Source organism: Eptesicus fuscus, chromosome 6, assembly GCF_027574615.1.
Source record: "Eptesicus fuscus isolate TK198812 chromosome 6, DD_ASM_mEF_20220401, whole genome shotgun sequence".
Classification (NCBI taxonomy): Eukaryota; Metazoa; Chordata; class Mammalia; order Chiroptera; family Vespertilionidae; genus Eptesicus; species Eptesicus fuscus.
In genome coordinates this window covers 75,930,381-75,952,686 of record NC_072478.1, presented here as the reverse complement: position 1 = coordinate 75,952,686, position 22,306 = coordinate 75,930,381, and the positions used below count along the sequence as shown (strand labels likewise).

Below are 22,306 nucleotides of genomic sequence, written 5' to 3'. Positions count from 1 at the left end.
TGTAGATGGAGAGAACCCCTAAAATATCTGACACATACATTATGGCCATTTTTTTCTCATGTGTAGGTGCTATTGTAAAGAATAAAAAAATATTTAGTTAAATACTAGAGGCCCGGTGCATGAAATTCGTGCACGGGGGGGGGGGGGGTCCCTCAGCCCAGTCTGCACCCTCTCCAATCTGGGACCCCTTAAGGGATATCCGACTGCCTGTTTAGGCCTGATCCCACTGGAAAATTGGGCCTAAATGGGCAGTCAGACATCCCTCTCACAATCCTGGACTGCTGGCTTCCAACTGCTCACCTGCCTGCCTGCCTGATTGCCCCTAACCACTTCTGCCTGCCAGCCTGATCACCCCCTAACCACTCCCTTGCCAGCCTGATTGATGTTTAACTGCTCCCCTGCCAGCCCGATTGCCCCTAATTGCCGTCCCCTGCCAGCCTGGTCGCTCCTAACTGCCCTCCCCAGCTGGCCTGGGTCCCCCACAACTGTCCTCCCCTTCAGGCCTGGTCCCCTCCAACTGCTCTCCCCTGCTGGCTGGGTCACCCCTAACTGCCCTCCCCTGCAGGGCATCTTATGGTAGCCATCTTGTGTCTACATGAGGGCAGCCATCTTTGACCACGTGGGGGCAGCCACATTGTGTTGGAGTGACAGTCAATTTGCATATTACTCTTTTATTAGACAGGATTCTAACCCACAATAGCTTCATGTCATATGTGTTTTCTTAACCCACAAACACTGAAAGGATGGGTGCTGCTCTATGGATTGGACCCCATTTTACATATAAAAAGGGACTCAGAAGAAACTGGGAGCTGACAGCCTATGCCAGAGGCTATATCCCTATTATGGTTTGTCCTGATCGCTGCTATTTTGCTCTAACTCAGTGGTCGGCAAACTCATTAGTCAACAGAGACAAATATCAACAGTACAACAATTGAAATTTCTTTTGAGAGCCAAATTTTTTAAACTTAAACTATATAGGTAGATACATTGTTATTAACTTAATTAGGGTACTCCTAAGCTGGCCTTTGCTAAAAACTCAAGGGGCCAAAGAGCCACATGTGGCCCTCGAGCCGCAGTTTGCCGACCACTGCTCTAACTGGTATTTCTTGCCATTGGTTAATTTCCAGATGGCAGGAATCACACACTGTGGCGTGTTCCAGGGCACTGTAACCTTGTACCTGACACTGTGCCCATATATGTGCTTCAACATCCATTCAATGAACACCTCAGTATTTGATTGGGCAGATCTCAGTACCAGGGCCTCCCAAAAGTTCACCTCCCATCTCCCATCTCGGCATTCATCCAAGCCTGGCCCTATCTGGTCCTTCCGCCAGAGGCTTTATGAACTAAAAGAAAGTTACAGCACAATCTCAGGAACCTGGCTGTGGATGGCTTAAAGCTTCAAACAGGACACCAAGAGCTAAACTTGGATGCCATCGGACATTGACTGGCACAAAAGTACCTTCTGGGAGGCCCAAAGTCAGCATATAAAACAGCCTCTACCTTCCTCTCTAAAATCAACAACAACAAAAAAGTGTTAAAAAAGATAAAATACCTAGAAATAAATTTAACCAAGGAGGTAAAAGGCCTGTATTCAGGAAACTATAGGACATTGAAAAAGAAATAGAGAAAGATACAAACAAGTGGAAGCATATATCGTGTTCATGGGTTGGAAGAATTCACATGATTAAAATGTCCACACTATCCAAATCCATCTATAAATTCAATGCAATCCCAATTAAAATACCATTAGCATACTTCACAGATCTAGAATATTCCAAAAATTTATATGGCACCGTAAAAGATTTTGAATAGCCACAGAAATCTTGAGAAAGAAAACCAAGGTTACAGGGACCACAATACCAGATATGAAACTATACTACAAAGTCATTGTAACCAAACAGCCTGGTACTGGCACAAGAACAGGCATATAGATCAATGGAACAGAACAGAGAATCCAGGACTTGATCCATGTCAATATGGTCAATTCATATTTGACAAAGGAGGCAAGTGCATACAATGGAGTAAAGACAGTGTCTTCAATAAATAGTGTTGGGAAAATTGGACAGGTACATGCAAAAAGATGAAACTAGATCACCAACTTACACCATAAACAAGAATAAACTAAAAAATGGATAAAATACTTAAATATAAGTCACAAAACAATAAAAATCCCAGAAGAAAATATAGGCAGTAAAATCTCAGATATCTCTCATAGCAAAATTTTCGCCAATACATCTCCTAGGGCAAGAGAAACAAAAGAAAAAATAAACAAATGAGACTACATCAAACTAACAAGCTTCTGTACAGCTAAAGAAAACATCCTCAAAATGAAAAGGGAGCCCATTGTATGGGAGAACATATATGTCAATGATACATCTGATAAGGGTTAATTTCTAAATTATATATGGAACTCATACAACCCAACCAAAAGAAAACAAACAATCCAATTTAAAAATGGCCAGAAGACCTGAACAGACACTTCTCCAAAGAGGACATACAAAAGACATATGAAAAAGTGCTCAACATCACTAATCATCAGAGAGATGCAAATTACAACAATAATGAAGTACCACCTCAGCCCTGCCGGAATGGCTACCATCAATAAATCAACAAACAACAAATGTTGGCATGGGTATGAGGAAAAGGGAACCCTAGTACATTGCTGGCCAGAATGCAGACTGGTGCAGCCACTGTGGAAAACAGTATGGATATTTCTAAAAAAAAAATTTAAAATAGAACTTCCATTTGACCCAGTGCTCCCACTTCTGGGAATATATCCTAAGAATCCCAAAACACCAATCAGAAAGAATATATGCACTGATATGTTCATAGCAGCATTATTTACGACAGCTAAGATCTGGAAACAGCTCAAGTCCCATCAGTAGATGAGTGGGTTACAAACGCTGTGGTATAGTCCTGGGTAGTGTGGCTCAGTGGTAGAGGTTGGTCCAGGCACCTACTGAGTTTGATTCCCAGTCAAGGGCATGTACCTTGGTTGCAGGTTCATTCTCCGGCTCTGGTTGGGTGTGTGCGGGAGACAACCAGTCAATGTCTCTCTCGCATCAGTCTCTCTCTCTCTCTCTCTCTCTCTCTCTCTCTCTCTCTCTCTCTCTCTTCCCTTGCTCTCTTCTACTCTCTCTCTCTAAAAATCAATGGAAAAAATATCCTTGAGGATATTTCTTAAGGTTTAAGAAAAAAAAAACAACATGTGGTACATTTATACCATGAAATACTATAATATTATGCAGTTGTAAGAAAGAAGGATCTCTTATCCTTTGTGACAGCTGGATGGACTTGGAGAGTATTATGCTAAGTGAAATAGGCCAGTCAGAGAAAGACAAATATCACCTGATCTCACTCATATGTGGAATCTAATGAAGAAAAGAAACTAAGAGACATGGAAGCATGCAACAGACTGACAGATCTCAGAGGGAAGCGGAGGGGGACAGGAAGAGATTAACCAAAGAACTTGCATGCACATATGCTTTACCCACGGACACAGACAATAGTGCAGTGAAGGCCTGGGGTGGGATGAGTTGGGAGATGGGCGGAGGAGGGTTATGGGGCGAGGGCGGGGGCGGGGAGGGACATCTGTAATACCCTCAACAATAAAAAGAAAGGAAGGAAGGGAGGAAGGGAGGGAGGGAGGGAGGGAGGGAGGGAGGGAGGGAGGGAGGGAGGGAGGGAGGGAGGGAGGGAGGGAGGGAGGAAGAAAGATCCAAATCATGGTCCCAGCAACTGCGTAGTCTCAGATGCTTGGAGGCACCCAGTGATGTGCCTGCGCCTCCTCCAGGAGCCAGGCTGGGCGTTACCACCGTGGTCGGGGCTGGAGCAGGCTGTGTAACCCCTTGTTCACACTTCCCCAGGATATTACCAACTGGCAAACTCTTGCCCAGTTCCTGTTTCCAAAGCGTCCAGCAGTTTCCCCATTCTCTGAAGGGTCCAAGGCAGGGGTCCTCAAACTTTTTAAACAGGGGGCCAGTTCACTGTCCCTCAGACCGTTGGAGGGCCGGACTATAGTTTAAAAAAAACTATGAACAAATTCCTATGCACACTGCACATAACTTACTTTGAAGTAAAAAAACAAAACGGCAAAAACACCCACATGTGGCCCGCGGGCCGTAGTTGGAGGATGCCTGGTCCAAGGTATGCAGACAGTGTAGTGGGAAGAACCCTGAATTAGGAGCATTGGAATTTGCTTTGTGACTCAGTGTCATTTACTGTACAACCTGGTGCAAAGGACTCACCCACACATCATCTATAAAAGAGGAAGAATAAGTGGTGTCCACTTCATTTGGTTTTTGTGAAAACTAAGGACAAATGTTGGCAAAGGTACTTTACTAAAATGCATGTTGTGCAAATGTTCTTTCTTCCAGGCAAATAGCTATCATACCTAATTTTATGACCCTGTCCTGCTGTGACCCCGGATTCCGGAAATGCTGGACCTGCCAACCTGAGGCAGCTGTGGCCTGCTGCCAAGGCTGCTGGGAGAGATTGTGAATGCCCACACGGGGCCAAGAACTACCAATACTAATGACAAGTCCAGAAATCAGGGCAATACTTGCTCTTGTCAATTGATTCAAATAACAAATAGATGTGTCACCAACACACGTTACTTCACAATGGTGTGTTCTGTTGCGTGCACCTCTGTTAGTCTCTGGTAGCTTTGTGGGGCCACAGTTTGAAAAAGACTCAACCAAACTGACCAGAGTTCAAGGACTCCTCTGGAATGACATGGCTAAATGCATGGCCTGTCCATAATCCCCCTTCGTCCACTTCTGGGCTGCCACTGCTCCCGCCCTCACTTCCTAGCAGCAGCCCAGAGCCTGCGTGAGGCGGCGGCCGAGGCTGTGTGGTGCTGGCTTGTCTCCACTTTTTGTGCCCCTTGTCGTGCTCCGAGGGTCCCTGCCTTCCCACACAGGCTTCCCTTCAGGAAAGTTAGCAGCAGTAAGTCCTGCCCTGCGCTAGCCAAGTATTGGGAAACGCACTGCATCAGAGGCTGCTCCTCCCAAGGCCAGCCTGCCTAGGGAAGTGTGTTTCTTGGCAGCCACACATCTTTACAGTAGCAATAAAACGACGCTGCCAAAGCGACCAACTGATGTATGGAGGGCCCTGAGGCACAGCTGGTGATCTTTCCAGACAGACACTGCTGACGATTCGGGGAAGCGGGAGAAGTGCTTTCACCCCAGTGGTCAGCGTGCGGATTCCTGGGCTCAAACAGGCTTTGTGTTCTGGGGTGCACTGGACGACCTCGTCCAGATCCACCTCCGCACGGACCTCTCTGCTCTGACTCCGCAGCCCAGCTCGTCTCCTCTGACACGCCCGGCGACTAGGACCCTTTCCTCCTCCAATCCTGGCCACACGCTGCCCGCTTTGTTCTATGCACATTACCTTGAACGTGGCAGAGGCAAGCACCTTCACTTCCTTCCCCTTGCCCTCAGCATTCTCTCTGAGATGTCTCTTGCCTTGTCCTCTCCCACCTTGGAAAGAAAGCCTTCTTCCTTCTCCACCCCTTGGTCTCTGTGCCCAGAGTCACCCCGACGTCAGCAATCCTCCCTTCTCTCTGCCGCCCGACACTGCGGTCAGGAGTCTCTCGGGCCTCTGTTTCCCCTGCTGCAGAGCTGGATGGCCTGGGCAATGCCCTGTCCCACCTGAAACAACTGAGTGAGCAGGCAGGCCACCTAACCTGAGCCTCCGTTTCCCCGCCTGTAAAATAAAGAGAATGACAGTGCCTATTCACAGCTATGATGATTTAATCACCGTAGGTGTGTTAGAGCGATGCACATTGTATGGGCTTAAAAATGGTTAACTCTGGCTGTTAGTGTCCTTATAGCTCTCTGCTCCTTCCCAATTTTTTTTTACTGTTTTCTCAAGGATGTCCACCCTCTGCTTTTTTGCAGCTCGCCTTGACATTAGTACCTGATGTCAGGACTGTGCCTGTCACTTCTATGTCTGACATTCCAGCTGCGGTCCCACAGACACCTCACACGTGAGCCAAGCCAAACCCATCACGCCCTCCCTCAAGCCTGACTGCCAGCCAGTTCCCAAGCAGCGGCGATAAGCACGTATTGATCACCTCCTCTACGCCAAGCACTGTCTCACACACGTCATTTGCCATTTAATTCCCAATGCGGGAGGTTCCACTCAACAGTCACCCAACTTTGAAATCTGGTCCATTTTTGACAATTTCTTCTCTCCTGCGTGGCCTGTTGGTTCTACATTATCGATGCCTGCTGCCCCGCACCTGAGCCCATCCTCAGCTAAGAAAGCCACACCCGTCCACAACTCACCCGCATCTTCCCCTCCCTGCACTGCATGTCCGCACTAACCAAGGCCACCACGACCCGCCACGTGCCTGCCTTTCCTGCCACCGACTCTTTCCCTACGCTGTGCCTCAGGCTGAAACACCTCTCCTTGTCCACACCCCATCTCCAAATCCCAGCCAGTATTCAAAGACCCGGTCAACAGCCACTTCCTCTCAGGAGCCTCCTGATCTACAGCGCCAGGCTCCAAGGTTCTGAAGCCCTTGATGGGCCCTGCTCACTCTATACATCTGACTTCCCACCAGACTGTGCACTCGCTGAAGGCAGGGGCTGTGGCCTGAGGCCTCTGATGTACCTGCTGTGTTTGGCTCAGAGCAGGGATCTGGAAATGCTTGTGAATGAAGGAGTCAGAGTGAACTCAAACAGGCATGGCCGTCAGCCCCGTGCCTCCTGCTGGGCCTGGGGAAGTCACTAGGATGGTCAGCAAAGAGTTAATGCCCAGGCCTCCTCTAACCCCCCAAACTCTGCCCTCTGGTGACATTGAGGGCTTTCTGATCTGCATATTGATTAGGCTCTTACTGAAAACACAGACCAGATTGGGGAGGAGTGAGTGCTGTTGGCCACGGCCTCCAGGCTGGGACTTGGCCAGCAGGGGCTCATGCCTGTGCAAAGGGTAATGATGACTCTAAAAGGGAGGGTCCCTTTACAGGTGCCTGCTGTCAAGGCCACGTCCGACTGAACTCAGGCCAGCTCTTCCTTGTTTGCCAAGTGGCAGAGGCCCAGGAGGAAGAGTTTAGGAGGGCACTGCTGTTCTGGGCGCAATGGCAGGCAGCGCCAATGGAAACTCTCTCTGACCTCCAGGGACTCTAATGCAAGCTGGCAAAGCCCTCCTGTGTACCAGTTTCACATGGACCACGAAACTTAAAAAGGACCATAGCCTTTGACCCTCTCAGGAATTAAAGAGCCCACACATTTAGGGAAGTAATCCTAAATAAAGGCAATTCTTTATGGAAAAGTTTGCTGATGACATCACTATTGTTAGAAGAGGAAAAACTGTAAACAACCTAAATGTTCATCACTAGAATGACTGTTAAACAATAAGTTTACTAAATCATGCACTGGTTTTGATTTTTCAGTGTGTTAGGATCTTTGCGTAAAACATTATTCCATTCCATCCCGGATGCAAAATTGCTGCTATTATGCCTGCTTTGCAAATGAGTAACCTGAGGCTTGGCCATGTTAGGTGAGGCGTCCAAAGTTTCTTGACATGGTAGAGGATTAGAAGCAGGTAGTCTATCTCCAGAAACTAAATTATGACCACACGACATCATTCTTCTCAGTGTGTGTGTGTGTGTGTCTTTGTTTGCATGCGCATGTCTATTGGATGGAATATTGCACATCCTTTAAAAATATTATTCCTCTATTTTAAAATAATTTATATGCTATTTTAATAACAAAAGTATTTGTTATAATGTTGAGCTAAAAACAGAATGTGAACTGTCTAGATAATATGAGTATAATCTCCTAAAATATTTAATCTATGTGTATAGAAAAGGAAAAGGAAATGTGTGTTAACAGTGATTGTAACCCAGCTGGTATGGCTCAGTGGTTGAGCATCAGCCTATGAACCCGGAGGTCACGGTTCAATTCCCGGTCAGGGCACATGCCTGGGTTGCAGGCTCTATCCCCAGGAGGGGGTATGCAGGAAGCAGCCAATCAATGATTTCTCTCTTATCACTGATGTTTCTATCTCTCTCTCTCTTTCTCTCTCTCTCCCTCTCCCTTCCTCTCTGAAATCAATTAAAATATAATTTAGAAAAGTAACCCAGGGATTGCATTTGGGAGGATGGGCATCTTCTCCCTCTATAGTCCATGCTCTGCATTTTCAGCCTCGGGTCACCACCAATGGACAATCAGGTTTTAGTTGAACCGTTGGCTTTATATTTGCAAATCCGCCAAGCAGAGGACCTGAGCTGCAGAGAAGCCGGAGGCTTCTGGCACTTGGCTCTGGCACATGGGCGTAGTCTCCCATGGCTCAGTGTCACCACCCAGGAAGTGCACAGGCAATTCAGGGGTAATGCCACAAGCCATGAGCAATCCCACAGCCCTGTTCAAGGCTGCTGGAAGCGCCCATCTCAGCCCAGTCACCACGCAGTGGGCCTGACCCAGAGCAGCGACCACAACCTGCAGCCAGCCCCCGCCTGCACTGCGCTTTGGGCTGTGCGGTGTCATGTTGTGTTTGGCTTTGTTTTTAATTGAATTATCTAATAACTTTCGGTTGAAAGACCCCACAGATAAATCTAGCTTTCTCTTAAAAATCGAAAGATCCAGGCCCCGTGGCAACGGTCCGCAGGAGCAGGATCTAGCCACCCCCTCGGACAGGAAGTGGGCCCACCGCTCCCTACTGCCTCCAGGTGCGCAAGCTGATGCACGTGCTTCCGCTGCTGCCTCTCTGACAGCAGAGTGGTGTGGAGAGGGCAGGACGTCTGTGTCCATGTTAAACGGAAAGAGGAAAAATGAAACATAGGCTAGGAGGGCTGTGGGTAGCAACAAGTGGAAGAGGGTTCATTCTCCGCTCACTTCTGTTACCTCCCTGGTCCCAATGAGTCTGAGTTTTCTACCTCTGGCCTCAAGGGTTCCTGAGGAACAGTGCAAGGCCAGGCCCGGACACCCTCACGGCGGGGCAGGGAGGGCAGGCTGAATCAAGGCGCCTGGGCTGCCTTGGGATGCTCCTGCCCAGTCTGTGGGCACGCGGGGTCCGCAGGGTCACACGCAGCAGGCTGCCGGGGAGAGGGGTCTTCTCCACGGGGACAGTGAGCCCCGTTGGATGCCTGAGGTGACAGGAAGGGCCGCGAATCCAGCCCTCCCATTATACAGAGCAGGAGGCTGAGGCCTAGGAAGGGGCAGTATCTCCCCCGAGGAGACAGAGTGAAATCAGAGCCAAGAGCCAAACTCCAAGGTGTTGAAATGTGTCTCCTAAGACCCCCAGCTCATCCTTCCAGAGCCAGCACCTTGTACTCAGCACAGGAAGTGCCTCTGGCACCTTCCCTCCTCCTCGGTCAGAACCACTGCCAGGAGAAGATGCGGGAGCCTCTGAGCAGGAGGAGGTGACAGGTGCAGGAGTGGCCACAGGGCACACCAAGAAACGAAGCTTTAACTGGAGTGTCAAGGGCGAGGAGAGGAGCGCCCCCTTCACGCCCCTGCGGCCTGTCCAGGTGCGAGGCCCCCGGCCGCACTCCCAGGTACGTGGGCAGGTGTGGCTTGGAGACCTATGCCCCATGCCTGGCTTACTGCTCTGCTGTTACCCTTAATGATTTTGAGCAAGGATCCCACCTTTCCCTTTTTCACTGGGCGCTGCAAATTGCGTAGGTGGGCCTCACTCACAGAGATTAGGCGTGTCCCTGAATTAGTGCCTTGACCTCTGGGAACCTTGGTTTTCTCCTCTGTAAATGGAAAGGGTAATAGCATCTGCCTCACGGAATGGTCATAAAGACGAATTAAGGGAACACAAGCAGAGCTCTCAGCAGTGCCCAGCATGTGGTAAATACGTAACCACGGGAGTTTCTACTCTCGATAAAGGAATAATAATTACAGACGATTACGTGACCACGTAGATGCCCTGCTCAATAGAAAGGATGTTATCCCCGCACCCCAAATCAGGCAAAAGAGGAGGGGGTCACAGGTGCCCAGACACCAGGCCCCTCCCAGGCCTCTTACTTTCCCGAAATGGCTGTGTTTGCATCTGCAGGCGGATCTTGATGAGGTCCACGGGCGTGCCCAGTCCGACGGACACCACGCCGGCCACCATGCTGGCCAGGAGCAGGTCTGACAGGGTGTGGGGCGGGCCGGCCTCAGGCTCCCTGCTGTGGTGCTGGCTGAGGAACCTCTGCGTGTTACTGAAGACCCCAAACACCACCGAGTTGTACACGGCGATGCTGGCCAGGGGGAAGGACATGCCCTTGAAGAAGCCGAACACCTGTGGGGAGAGGAAGCGTGAGAACTGCAGCCGGGTGCCAAGCTCCCCACACTGTCCTGGGCACAGACCTGCCCTCCCACAGCCTGCAGGCTGGTGGGGAGACAGAAAGCCAGGTGCCAGTGAAGAGGACACAGGCAGATGCTGATGTGAGAGGAGATGGGTGGTGAGGACATTCCTGCCCTGAGGAGAAACCGGCTTCTGCGTGAAGTCTTGTTGATAGAGGGTGTGTCCTGGGCCTGTACCCAGTATTTGCCCCTGGATGCTGAGGTGACAGGAAGGGAGTGGCAGTCGTCTTGGGCTGTGTCCGAGGGGGTCTGTGGAGCCCTAGTGGGTAAGTGGGCTTGCCAAGCATCACACACACCCTCCTCATTTGCCACTCCCACAAAAGCATTCTCCGGGCACTTGCCACACACGTGCCAGGCCCAGGGGCCAACAATAGGAAGGAAAGCTTCACCAAGTTCAGGGTCTGGGGGCTGCGTGGGGAGGGGTGAATCTGGATGGACAAATTAAACTATAATGTGTGAAGCTGTGGGGAGGGGCTAAGAAGAGGTCCCACAGCCCCCAGGGACACCTGGGCCAGCCTGCATTGGGGTGCCCCTGAGCAGGGGGTCTCAGAAGAACAGCTTGAGGAGAGAGCCCCAGGAAAAACAGCAAGAAAGGGCTTCTGCGCGTAGGCAGGACACTGGAGGCTGCGGAGAGGTCCTTCAGACTGTAAGCTCGGTGAACAGCACAGCTGCTCCGTGGACACCGGAAATCCTATGGCCTGGGAGGAGTCAGGCCGCATCTGAGCCCCACCCCACGCCCAAGGTGAAAATCCTGGAAGCCGTTGCACAAACCCAGGCCACATGCAGACATGCTAATCCCAAACGCGTGCCTGCACCTTACGTGCCAGAGATAGGACACCTCACACATGCTTGTTTGCTCACACATGCAGCACACACACACACACACACACACACACACACACCCTGCTTCCCCTCTTCCTCAGGTCGCCTGGGGCATTGCTGAGCCCTGAGCTGCTGTGTCTCAGAGGAACATCCATGGTCCCCACAGAAACCCTGGAGCTGACACTGGCTGGCAGACACGTGGGGGACGTGTGCCAACAGGGAGAATCAACAACCACTTCCCGGGATTGCGCATTACCCTGGAACAGCTAGTACCAGGTTGGTAGGACTCATCCAGTTTTAAAGCAGCCGATCAGAGAGACAGAACAACACCCTGACACAGGACACACTTGGTCTGAGGAGAAGCTCCAGGTGCGGGCGGAGGCCCCCCAGCTCCAGGGCACGTCCCACGTGCACAGTGGTCAACAATGGGGCCACGTTTCCGGTGACTCGAAGACAAGCCTGGGACTGCCATGGGGCTAACACCTGGCCGTTGCTTTAAATCAACAGGTCATGTCATCCTAAATTTTAAAGTTTATTTTAAATTCCCCCAAAAGAGGCCTTAGAGAGCCTCCCTAAAGCATCCGATAATTCTCAAGAAGGGCACCTGACACATCTTCTATAAAACATTATTCAGGCTTTCCCCTTTGCAAAGAAAGACCTTGGATCCCTCGAGCTGTGGTTCAAGCCAGCGGTGGGCGTGTGATGGCGGAGCGCCTGGCTCCGGCTGGATGAAAGGAAGCCTGTGAGCACATGGTACCAGCCACTCACTCGGTTTTGAAAACCTGACAGGTCACCCTGTTTCTTGCAGGAATTTTCCACACTGTGGTGAATTTCTCCAAAGCGGTCACACAAAACCAGGTTTTGTCTCCCATAGCCTCACACTAGGTGGCAGGGTTAGGTGGTGTGAGCTGATCAGGGAAGACTGAGCTAAATGTGATGAGCGGGAACAGACGGGCCTCCTCCAGCCAACGTGCAGAAGGCAGGGCTGTGAAGTTGTTGACAGGGGGTGTGTCAGGCCTGGGTGGGCTTCACCCCATTCTGTGGGAGGCCCTGGTGGGTGTGGCTCCAGCACCCGCCTGCCCAAGGGGCACTTACACTCTCCTTCTTGTACACCGTGCGGATGCAGCTGAGGGTGTTCCCATAGCCCACGCCGGCCTGCAGGCGAGTCTGCAGAGAGAGGCAAGGGGGTGAGGCCGGGGAGAGATGCTGAGCGTCCAGCACTGGGGCCCCCAGCAGGAAGGAAGGCCCTGCCCACCGTGACCCCGGCAGGTCCTGGACAGGCTGGCCCTGTCCTCCTCTGGGTGTCCCATGCAGACCTTCTCCTGGTCCAGGAGAAGAACAAAGGTCAGTTTGTTGAGCAAACACGATGCTTGTTGGGGGACATCTGACCCCTGACTCAGGTACAAAAAGCTAACTGGTGTTGTGGCTCTGTCTGTCACTCTGCCCTTCCAATATACCTGGGAAGTGACCAGCTCTTCTCACCTCCAGAGCCCTTCATCTCTCACTGGGGTGATGCCTAGTCCTACTATGGCCCCTGCTCCCCCCACTCCTGACACAGTCAGACTGACCTCTGATGGTCTGATGAATTGTGTCACTGCTGCTTATGGCTGTCCAGGGGCCTCCTATCAACTTAGAACAGATTCTATGTGTTTAGCCAGCACCCAGGAAGCCTGGGTGAGCGCCCAAACCCGCCTCGCACCCCACCCTGCCATTTCCTCCATCCCCTGCCTCCGCCCCACCCGTGCACAGCACAGTCCCTGGAGCATCGGTTCTTTCCGCCTCCAGAACTTTCCACCTCTGTTCTTCCCCTGAAAGGCTCTTCCTCCAGCACTTGCTCATCTTTTTGGTCTGAGCTTCAATGTTGCCATGGTGTCATCTGTTTGCCTGTTCACTTAGGGTTTGTTTGCACGCCCCTCTGGGGCAGGGCCACCTCCTACTGCCCTCTTGTCCTGGAGCCAAGTGGGCCCTCGCTCCTGGCTCCTCTGCACTGTCTGATGTAAAAGGCGTGGTGTCCTCTAATGGGGGCTGGCCGTGGTGACCAGGGGCTTCATGAGGGCACAGAGGGTCCGAATAAGCCCATGAAAGTGCCCAGGGAGCCCTCTATCCTAGTCTCAGAGGGTTCTACTTGTTTTAAGAGGTGTGGCCTATAATTCCCCATTACAATACTTCCTGCCCTGGCCGGTTTTGCTCAGTAGTTAGGACATCAGCCCTCAGACCAAAGGGTCTCGGGTTCAATTCCTGGTCAAGGGCATGTACCTCGGTTGCAGGTTCCCTTGCCCTGGTACACACTGCATCAGCATAAACCGTAAATGTATCCACTGTGCCAGGAGCCAGGTGAGAAACCTGACCTCAGCCCCACTGTCATCAAACAGCAGTGACAAGGAAGCTGCAGGCGGGGCAAGGAAACTTTGACCAACTCAGCACCCAGGTAGGTCTCCTAGCTTGGCTCTCCCATGGGCCAGCCTGGGGCTTGAGACACATCCCAGCGTATGGCCCACTCATTGCTCTACCCTCAGTGTTTTCTGCCCATTTCACAGACGAGGACACCAAGGCTCAGGGAGGTTACGTGCTGTGCCCTGGTCCCAGGAGAGTAGGTGGGGAGGCTGGACTGGTCTCGGGCTATTCTGACTCTGAAGCTCTGCCCAGACCTTTGTCAGTGGAAGGGGATCTAGAGAAAATGTCAGCCAGAGGAGAGGAGGATGAGGATGTTCTGGGGTGAAATGGCCCTGGGACACCCCCCTGGGCTGGACCCAGAGGCTGGCCAGTAAGCTGGCATCACCAGGCAGCACCCAGCAGGGAGGTTCTCAGGCTGAGCAGAGGCTGGCTTTTATGAATCAGAAAGGGTCCCCTCCAGATGTTCAGGGGACAGAGTGAAGAGAGGAAGAGAGGAAGAGAGTTCAGGTGACATGTGGCCAGACATGCCTATGCAAGGGGGGATGGAGGCTCCAACAAGGCCCACCCGTCCCTGGCCAGCCCTGGGCGAGGGAAGGACACTCTCCCAGGAGACGCTGAGCGCACCTGCATTAGGAGTGCGGCTGGAAGGCCCACAGGGCAGGACCTGCACTAGCTTGGTCCAACACCAATGCCTCGCCATCCCCACAGCGCCCACACAAAGTGGCTGATGTGTGAGCAAAAGGCAGAGCCTGTATGAGGAACACGAGGAGCCAAGAAATATCTTCCACAATTTAAGATAAGTAAACTGCCCTAACTGGTTTGGCTCAGTGGATAGAGCGTCAGTCTGCAGACTCAAGGGTCCCAGGTTCGATTCCGGTCAAGGGCATGTACCTTGGTTGCGGGCACATCCCCAGTAGGGAGTGTGCAGCAGGCAGCTGATCGATGTTTCTCTCTCATCAGATGTTTCTAACTCTCTATCCCTCTCCTTTCCTCTCTGTAAAAAATTAATAAAATATATACTTTTTAAAAAGATAAGTAAACTAACCTCCCATCAAAAGGGGAGCAGGCCCGGGCTCTGACCTAGGAGGGGGCCACTGTCACACGGGAGGGGAGGGGGGAACGCAGGGGCCAGCCGCCCTGTGAGAAGGGCCTGCGAGGCTCCTCTTTGTGTGACCCGAGCAGAGCTTTGCATTGGATCTGGATATCACCGTTAGTGGCCACGCTCCCAGAGCATGGCTCTGGGTCCTGCTCCCGACAGGTGGTAGGGGTGGGAGTGGAGTCAAAAAATGCTCCTCCTCTTTCCCTGCCGCCGCGGAGTGCACAGAGGCGGAGGCTTGGGTGCATTCAAGATTTGGCTCTACCCTTAACCCACCGGCATGGCCGAGGCAGGCATGGCTGCTGGAGGGGTAATGGACGTTAATACTGCTCTGCAAGAGGTGCTGAAGACCGCCCTCATCCACGATGGCCTAGCGCAGAATTCGCGAAGCTGCCAGAGCCTTAGACAAGCACCCAGCCCACCTTTGTGTACTTGCATCCAGCTGTGATGAGCCTGTTACGTCAAGTTGGGGGAGGCTCTTTGTGCTGAACACCAAATCACCCTAATTAAGGTTGACGACAAGAAACGAGGGGAATGGTGGTCTCTGTAAAGTCGACAGAGAGGGAAACCCCGTAAAGTGGTTGGCTGCAGCTGCGTGGTGGTTAAGGACAATGGCAAAGAGTCTCAGGCAAAGGATGTCATCGAGGAGTACTTCAAATGCAAGAAATGAACAAATAAACTTGGCTTTTGTTTATAAAAAAGAAAAAAAATGCTCCTGCCCGGCCGGCATTACTAGTGGTTGAGCATCAACCTATGAACCAGGAGGTCATGCTTCGAGTCCCGGTCAGGGCACATGCCTGGGTTGCAGGCTCTATCCCTAGTGTGCAGTTTGCAGGAGGCAGCTAATCAATGATTCTCTCTCATCATTGATGTTTCTATCTCTCTCTCTTCCTCTCCCTCTCTGGAATAAATTAAAAAAATATTTTTTTAACAAGTGCTTCTTTGTAGTATCTCACTCCATGCTGTGTGACCTGAGGCCAGCCCTTCCCTTTCTGAGCCAGCTTCTACATCTGTGGACCTAGGGGCTGAGTGACCCCATGCCAGATGGCCCTGCTGGCTCCAGAGTCCTCACACCACGTGAGCTCCCTCAGCTTATAATGGCTTCCCCTTCCCAGCCCGGGTCCAGAGTCCTACCCTGACACCCAAGGCCTCCGAGGGCTGAGTGCCGACCTCCCTGTCCTGGCTTCAGACCCGCAGCTGCTGTCAGAAACCTGGTGTGTCAGCCAACTGGCCATGCCGGGCTTTCCCAGGTACGCCCCACGAAGTGTCCCCAGCTCAGTGCCATTTCTAATCACCTAGAACCCAGCCTTACATTTGGGGCTCAGAGGCTAAGTCACACTTAAAGTCTTTCCTGGTTCCTTAGTTCCCAGGGGCTTATAGGACACTTGCCAGTGCCTTCCCCTACCCCCACAGTTCATGAGAACCGAAAGGCAGAAACGAGACATTCATCAAAACAAAATCACTGCCAAGCACTGAGGGTAGAGCCATTCCAAACCAGGCCTCCTGGCACCACACCCCCATGAACTGGCACAGAGAGGGCTGGAGACGGGATCAGACACGGCAGGCAGACTCACTCCAGGCCCTTTCCAAGAGGTAATGATGAACAGGGCCATCGTACCTTGACCGTGTCCAGAGGGTAGCCGACTATGACACTGGCTGCACCTGTGGATTGAAGAAGAATACCTGGTCACTCAGCCCTGCACTAGCACTTGCTGGCTCTTGGGATAGGACAGAGGGCTCAGGTACTTACATTCACTTATTCTATCAATGCCCACTCACCAGAGAGGCCTCGCAATGTGCTAGGCACTGGCCAAGGCATGGAGGAAGGCAGAGAAAAAGTGGAGTAAAACCCGGTTCTGTCCTAAGAAACAAGAGCACTCTCCCCACCCCCCACCCCCCACCCCCCACAAAGGGCGGTGAAGGTGCTGGGATAACTGGGTATTTACATGCAAAAGAATGAAGCTAGACACACTATAACACTATCCGTATAAAAAATTAACTCAAAATAAAACAAAGACCTAAATGGAAACCTTGAAACTATAAAAGCCACATACTAAAACACAGGGGAAAATCTTCATGACCTTAGATTTACAGTAGATTCTTAGATATGACACCAAAGGTACAAGTAACAAATGAAAAAAATAAACTGAACATCATAAAAACTTTAAACTTTTGTTCATCAAAGGATACTATTAAGAAAATGACGTCAACCTACAGAATGCGGGGAAATATTTACAAATCTTATGTTTCATAAGAACCTAGTATCCAGAATATATAAAGAACTCTTACACCTTAAGTGGGCAAAGGACTTGAAGAAACATTTCTCCAAAGAAGAGATGCAAATGGCCTGTTACGTCAAGTTGGGGGAGGCTCTCACAAGTACAGGAAAAGATGCTCCACATCATTAGTCATTAGGGAAATGCAAATCAGAACCACAGCGAGATCCCCCTCCACACCCACTAGGATAGTTACCCTTTAAACCAAAGGAGAGGAAAATAAGTGTCATTGAGTATATGAAGACATTAAGACCCTCACACATTGCTGGTGGAAATATAAAATGGGTCATGCCTGGCCTGCGTGGCTCAGTGGTTGAGCGTTGACCTATAAACTAGGAGGTCACGGGCTCGGTCCTCAGTGGGGACATGCAGGAGGCAGCTGATCCATAGGTGATTCTCTCTCATTATTAATGTATCTATCTCTCTCTCCCTCTTCCTTCCTCTCTGAAATCAATAAAAATATATTTAAAAAAATAAAGCTTAAGTAAAAAGAAAAAAGAAATATAAAATGGTGCAGCCACTGTGGGAAACAGTTTGGCAGTTCCTCAAAAAGCTAAGTATTGGATTACCAGATGACCCAGCAATTCCACTCCTAGGTAAATATCCAGAAGAAATGAAAACAGGCACTCAAACAAGTACATGTGCACACATGCTCATAGCAGCACTACCCACAATGGCCAGCAGGTGGAAACAGCCCAACTGCCTATCACTGGATGAATGGATAAACAAAATGCGGTCTGTCCCTACAATGGAATGTTGTTAGATACAACTAGGAATGAAGAGCTGATACAGGTCACAGTGTGGATGAATGTTGAAAACATTATGAAAATGAAAAAGGCCAGACTGATTCCATTTATATGAATTATCCAGAATAGGTAAGTCCATAGAGACAGAAAGCAGATTGGCAATTGCCAGGGTTTGGGGGAGGGGAACTGGGAGGGACAGCATGGGTCCAGGGACTCCTCTGGGCATGAGGAAAATGCTCTGGAACTAGACAGAGGGGATGGTTACATGGCACTGTGGATGTACTAGATGCCGCTGAATCGCACACTCTAAAATGGCTAATTTTATGTTATGTAAATTCATCTCAAAAAAGGGGGAGGATGTGAAGAGAAAACCCGGAGACTTTTCAGTTACCGGCAGGTTACTTAACTTACGCTGTGTAGGTGGGAATAGTATCAGCACCTACTTCACAGTCCCACTGTAAGAGCAAAACGCGGTTATGGATGTAAGTCCCAGCAGAGAGCCCAGCACTTCCAGGACATTCAAAAAGAGGTGCTGCTGCTCTTGATTTTATTTTTTTATTTTTAGAGAAGGCCTCTTTGAAAAGGTGATGGATACTCTGGGTCTTTTCACAGGAAAATGCCTAACCACACACATTCACAAGTCTGGAACCATTTTGGAGGGAAGGTTACCCTGAGCTCATGTACATTAAGAAGCCCTTATTGGAGAAGTCAGTGACGATGCGATTGAAACACGAGCCATTTTTCTAAGACAAATTCTCCATCGCAGTGATGAGGAAGAAAGTGTTTCTGCTAGCAAGTGTCTCTGCTCACCAGGTAAGGTAGGTAAAGGGGTACTGAAATATGAGATATTTACAAGGAAAGAAACCAGCTCTTGGTCTAGAACCTCCTGACCCCTCTCAGCCTCTGCTTCCCACAGAACTGGGCAGAAGCAGAAAGATGATGGGCAGCTGGGAGCTGGAATATTCACTCCACTTGAACCCTTCCCAGCAGGGAAGGACGGAGTCTGGTCCTCAGGCTCCAGCTGCTCCCTATCCCAGTGAGTGCATCCTTCACTAGAGGCATCACTCAGGACCACGCCCCAGATCCAGCCTTGGGCCAGCATCTCCCTGTTCATTTAGCCTGCCCATCTGAAAGCAGGGATGCAATGTAAGAAGTCAGACTATCAGGCCTTGGGACTTCACAGACCAGTAAAATTTCAAAACAAAATGTGAAGGATGTAATGGTGAAATGTTATCATGCGAGGTCATTAAGAAAGAAAACAGCACGGATAAGCACAGGGGTTAAAATGGCCCTCGTGCCAGACTGCCTGGGTTATTCCAGCACTCACACCACAGGTCGATCTTGGGCAAGCCACTGAGTTTCTCTGTGTGTCCTCATCTGTAAAATGGGAATATAATAACCATAGCTACCTCATCTATAATAATAAAAGGGTAATATGCTAATTAGACCAGACATCTTCTGACGTCATTCCAGATATCCTTCCTGATGAAGCCGGGGCCGGAGGGAAGCCAGCCCGGGTCCTGGGTGCCAGAGGAGGGAAGCTCGGGTCCCGGGTGCCAGAGGGAAGCCGGTGCCGGCAGCCAGGGGAAGGAAGGCCTACTCTTGCACAAATTTTTGTGCATCAGGCCTCTAGTTGGAATTGGAATTATAAAGAAATATAAACAGACACAAGAGACCACATATTTTTGGTTCCATTAATATAAAGTGTCCAGAAAAGACTAATGTATAGAGCCAGAAAGTAGATTTGTGGTTGCCCAGAGGGTAAAGGAGGGGATGGGGTTTAACTGTAAATGGGCATAAGGATCTCATGTGGGATGAAAATGTTCCCAAACTAATTTATGGTAATGGGTTCACAACTTGGTGAAGTTATTAAAAATCACTGAATTGTACACTTGCAATGGGTGAACTTTATAATATGTAAAATAACCTTAAAGTTATTTTTAAAATATACACAGAGCACTGAGCATCTGGTACCTACTAAGTATTCACTGTTACTACACTCACCATTTCATGGAAGCAAAAATAAAAAAAAAAGAAGTTAATATCAACAAAATACGGACATTTACAGAATAAAGGGCACTCCACTACTTGCTGTGTACCCTGGGGAGGGTCTCCGGGTCATCAGAGACTTCGAGCTCCTCTGACAGCTTTAGCCTCCGGGGGTTTCTACGCCCAGCCACTGGCGGCCCTGCTGAAGTTGTCTGGCTATGAAGGAAGCAGCGGAGGGAAAGCTTTCCCTGGGGATGGCTGAGGGTTGGCCAAAGAGGGCCTCCAGGTGCAGCCCCGAGTGGGAAATTAGGAGGGGCAGGTCTCAGCCAACCGGAGAGAGCCTGTGTCAGCTTAGAATGCCCACCATGAGGAGCCATCTCTGCTCAGGAGGGTGAGAAGCCGGTGCCCTGCAGCTGTCTGTGGGGGGCAGAGTAGATGCCTGCTAGGTGGGAGGGGGTGCCAGAAGGGCAAGGACCTGGGATGCTACCTGGCCTGTTGCTTCCCGCCCCCCCACCCCCCGCCCCGGCTTCTCTGTTTCCTACAAATCACCTAGTCTCCTCCATACCTAGAATGCTTGGTGGCCCCCACACACACCATAGCCTCTGCCTCAGCACCTCAATATTTTATTTTGTCTTTGGGGAGGGGCTGCATTTGCCAACATCCCTTTGCCGATGGTCCTCTTAGGTGGGACCACAAGGAAGATGTTTTACAGTAAGTCCCTCAAACCTGCCCCCTATTCCCACTTACATCTGAGAAATGGAGGGATAGACCTATTGGGAAGAGAGGAATGGAGAAGGAAATGGATGAACCTCCTGAGCAAGCAAACCCATCCCAGGCCCAGCAGAGAGCGGCCCCTGCAGCGGTACAAGGGACCACAGTGCCAGGAGGGGGCTCTGACAGTTGACAGCGGCGGAAGAGGGGAAGGGTTCCTCCTATCTGCTCCCTCCAGCCGGGGCACCCCCTGGGACCAGCCTGATCGCGCAGTGGGGCTTCCCATTCTGCGCAGGGCCAGAGGCCAAGCGCCACCCTCACCCACAAGTTCCTGCGAGCCACGTCCCCAAATTCAGGTGCGCACCGGGCCACCAAAGGGTGTGTACGCGCCGAGACGCTCCATTGGCTGTCGGCTTAATCATTACCGGACCAAGCTCCGCGGATCCTAACTTGGAGGCAACTCGGGAGCTCAGGTGAACCTCTGTGAGGCTCGCGGAGTTCAGGCGGGCAGCCCGTGGGGAACTCAAGATCCCGGGTGCGGGCAGCTGGCTCTCCCCGCAGCAGGTGGCGCGCGCGGCGCGGGCGGGACCCGCAGGCACCAGAGTACCCTGGTGCGGTCCAGGGTGTAAACTCGACCCGCGCGGCGCCCGGCTCGCCTCTTTCTGTCTCTCGGACCCGGGGGTCTCCCGAAAGCACACACACCTCTTGGGGGTCCCTCCCATCCATGGTGGGCTCACCTCCGATCCAGCCGGCCGCAAAGTCTTCCAGCTGGAAGCTGCCCATGGCCGGGGCCGCGGCAATGCGCCCGCCCGGGCCGGGCCGGTGCCCATTCAATGTGTGAGGGGCGTGGCCCGCGGGAGGGGCGCTCGGAGGAGGACAGCAGAGCTCCCCGCGCGGCCGGCGACGCCCAGCCCAGCCTCCAGTCCCCGGCGCCCACAGCACGCCCCCAGCGGACCTTAAAGGCGCAGCAGGCAGGCGGGCACCGCGCACCCCAGGGGAGATGCCAAGGCCCCGGAGATTCCCTGAGTCCCACCTTCTCCCTTGCCAACTGCAGAACCTTGGCGCCTTGAGGCCACGGTGTCTGCCGGCGCCTGTAATTGTTCACATCGCGTGGGGCACTGGAAGGAATTCAGGGACATTTTTGCAAAGTTCATTACAAGAGGGAGGGAAGGATGCTTTACTCAAGGTCCGGAAGACTCATCCTCTTTTAAGCTAAAACAGCACTGAAATAATTCTGAATGTCCAACTAAACCAGACTTCTTGAGTTGGTTGAAAGCCAGGGGCAGTTTCGCTATAAAAAACACAAGACACGCAATTTTCCATGCCATTTTAGAGGTTAGGGACTCTACCCCAGGCTGCTCACCACATCTTCCCACAGCCTCCAGGTTTCAGAACCCTATCTATTCATGAAAAACTGAAATAACGTGTGGAAAGCACCCAGTCCGGGGTAGGCTCCAAGTCAGCTCTAAGTAAATACTGTGATTAATGGCCAACAGTTCCTGCGCACTTAGACCATGCCCACTCACTGGCTGGCCTGCTCCTCACAGCGACCCTGTGAGGTGGTGCTATCCTGATCCCCATTCCGAGGTAGGAAAATGCCTGTGTGATTACTGTGCATAATGTGTGTGATATATAGATTTGAATCTTTCAGAAAAATGGCCCAAATTAGATGAAAGTTGTCACACTTGTGTTGTAGGCTTAGCTGTGTAAGAACAGCTGAGCTTCTTCCCAAAGACCTGGCTGTCCCACACCCAGACTGAAGGCCCTGCAGAAGGCGCACAGCCCCTGCTGAGAGCACGCTGGCCAGGTGGGAGTTTCCAGAACCCTGAAAACTCTCTGCCCATCCCTGGCCAGGCCTTAAGGAGGGGTGAGGCTAGGCTGGAAATTTCCTTTGACAGCTGCCTGGCTGTGGGTTTGGGTGGACAGATAGCACACTGTGCCTTGCAGGTCCCAGAATCCACAGGG

At 51.3% G+C, this 22,306-nt stretch overlaps 1 protein-coding gene and 1 pseudogene across 8 annotated transcripts in view; one reads left to right on the top strand and one right to left on the bottom strand.

Moving 5' to 3' along the window:
• The window catches only part of SLC25A48 (solute carrier family 25 member 48), a 41,485-nt gene extending 20,281 nt beyond the window's left edge, over positions 1–21,204 (bottom strand). For 2 of the 8 annotated variants that reach the window (XM_054717874.1, XM_054717878.1), the window contains exons 1-3: positions 21,079–21,204; positions 12,225–12,296; positions 9,984–10,242 (exon numbers count right to left, since the gene is read on the bottom strand). In XM_054717874.1, coding sequence (XP_054573849.1) covers positions 9,984–10,242; positions 12,225–12,296; positions 21,079–21,171 — 424 coding nt within the window. In that variant the 5' untranslated portion in view covers positions 21,172–21,204. Of the gene's footprint in view, positions 1–9,983; positions 10,243–12,224; positions 12,297–15,041; positions 15,123–16,237; positions 16,282–21,078 lie in introns of those variants that run through there. The other 6 variants (XM_028148102.2, XM_008142080.3, XM_028148115.2 and 3 more) reach the window with 6 other exon arrangements.
• On the top strand, positions 14,900–15,324 carry LOC103286518 (40S ribosomal protein S12-like; annotated as a pseudogene).
• Positions 21,205–22,306: the final 1,102 nt, after the last annotated feature.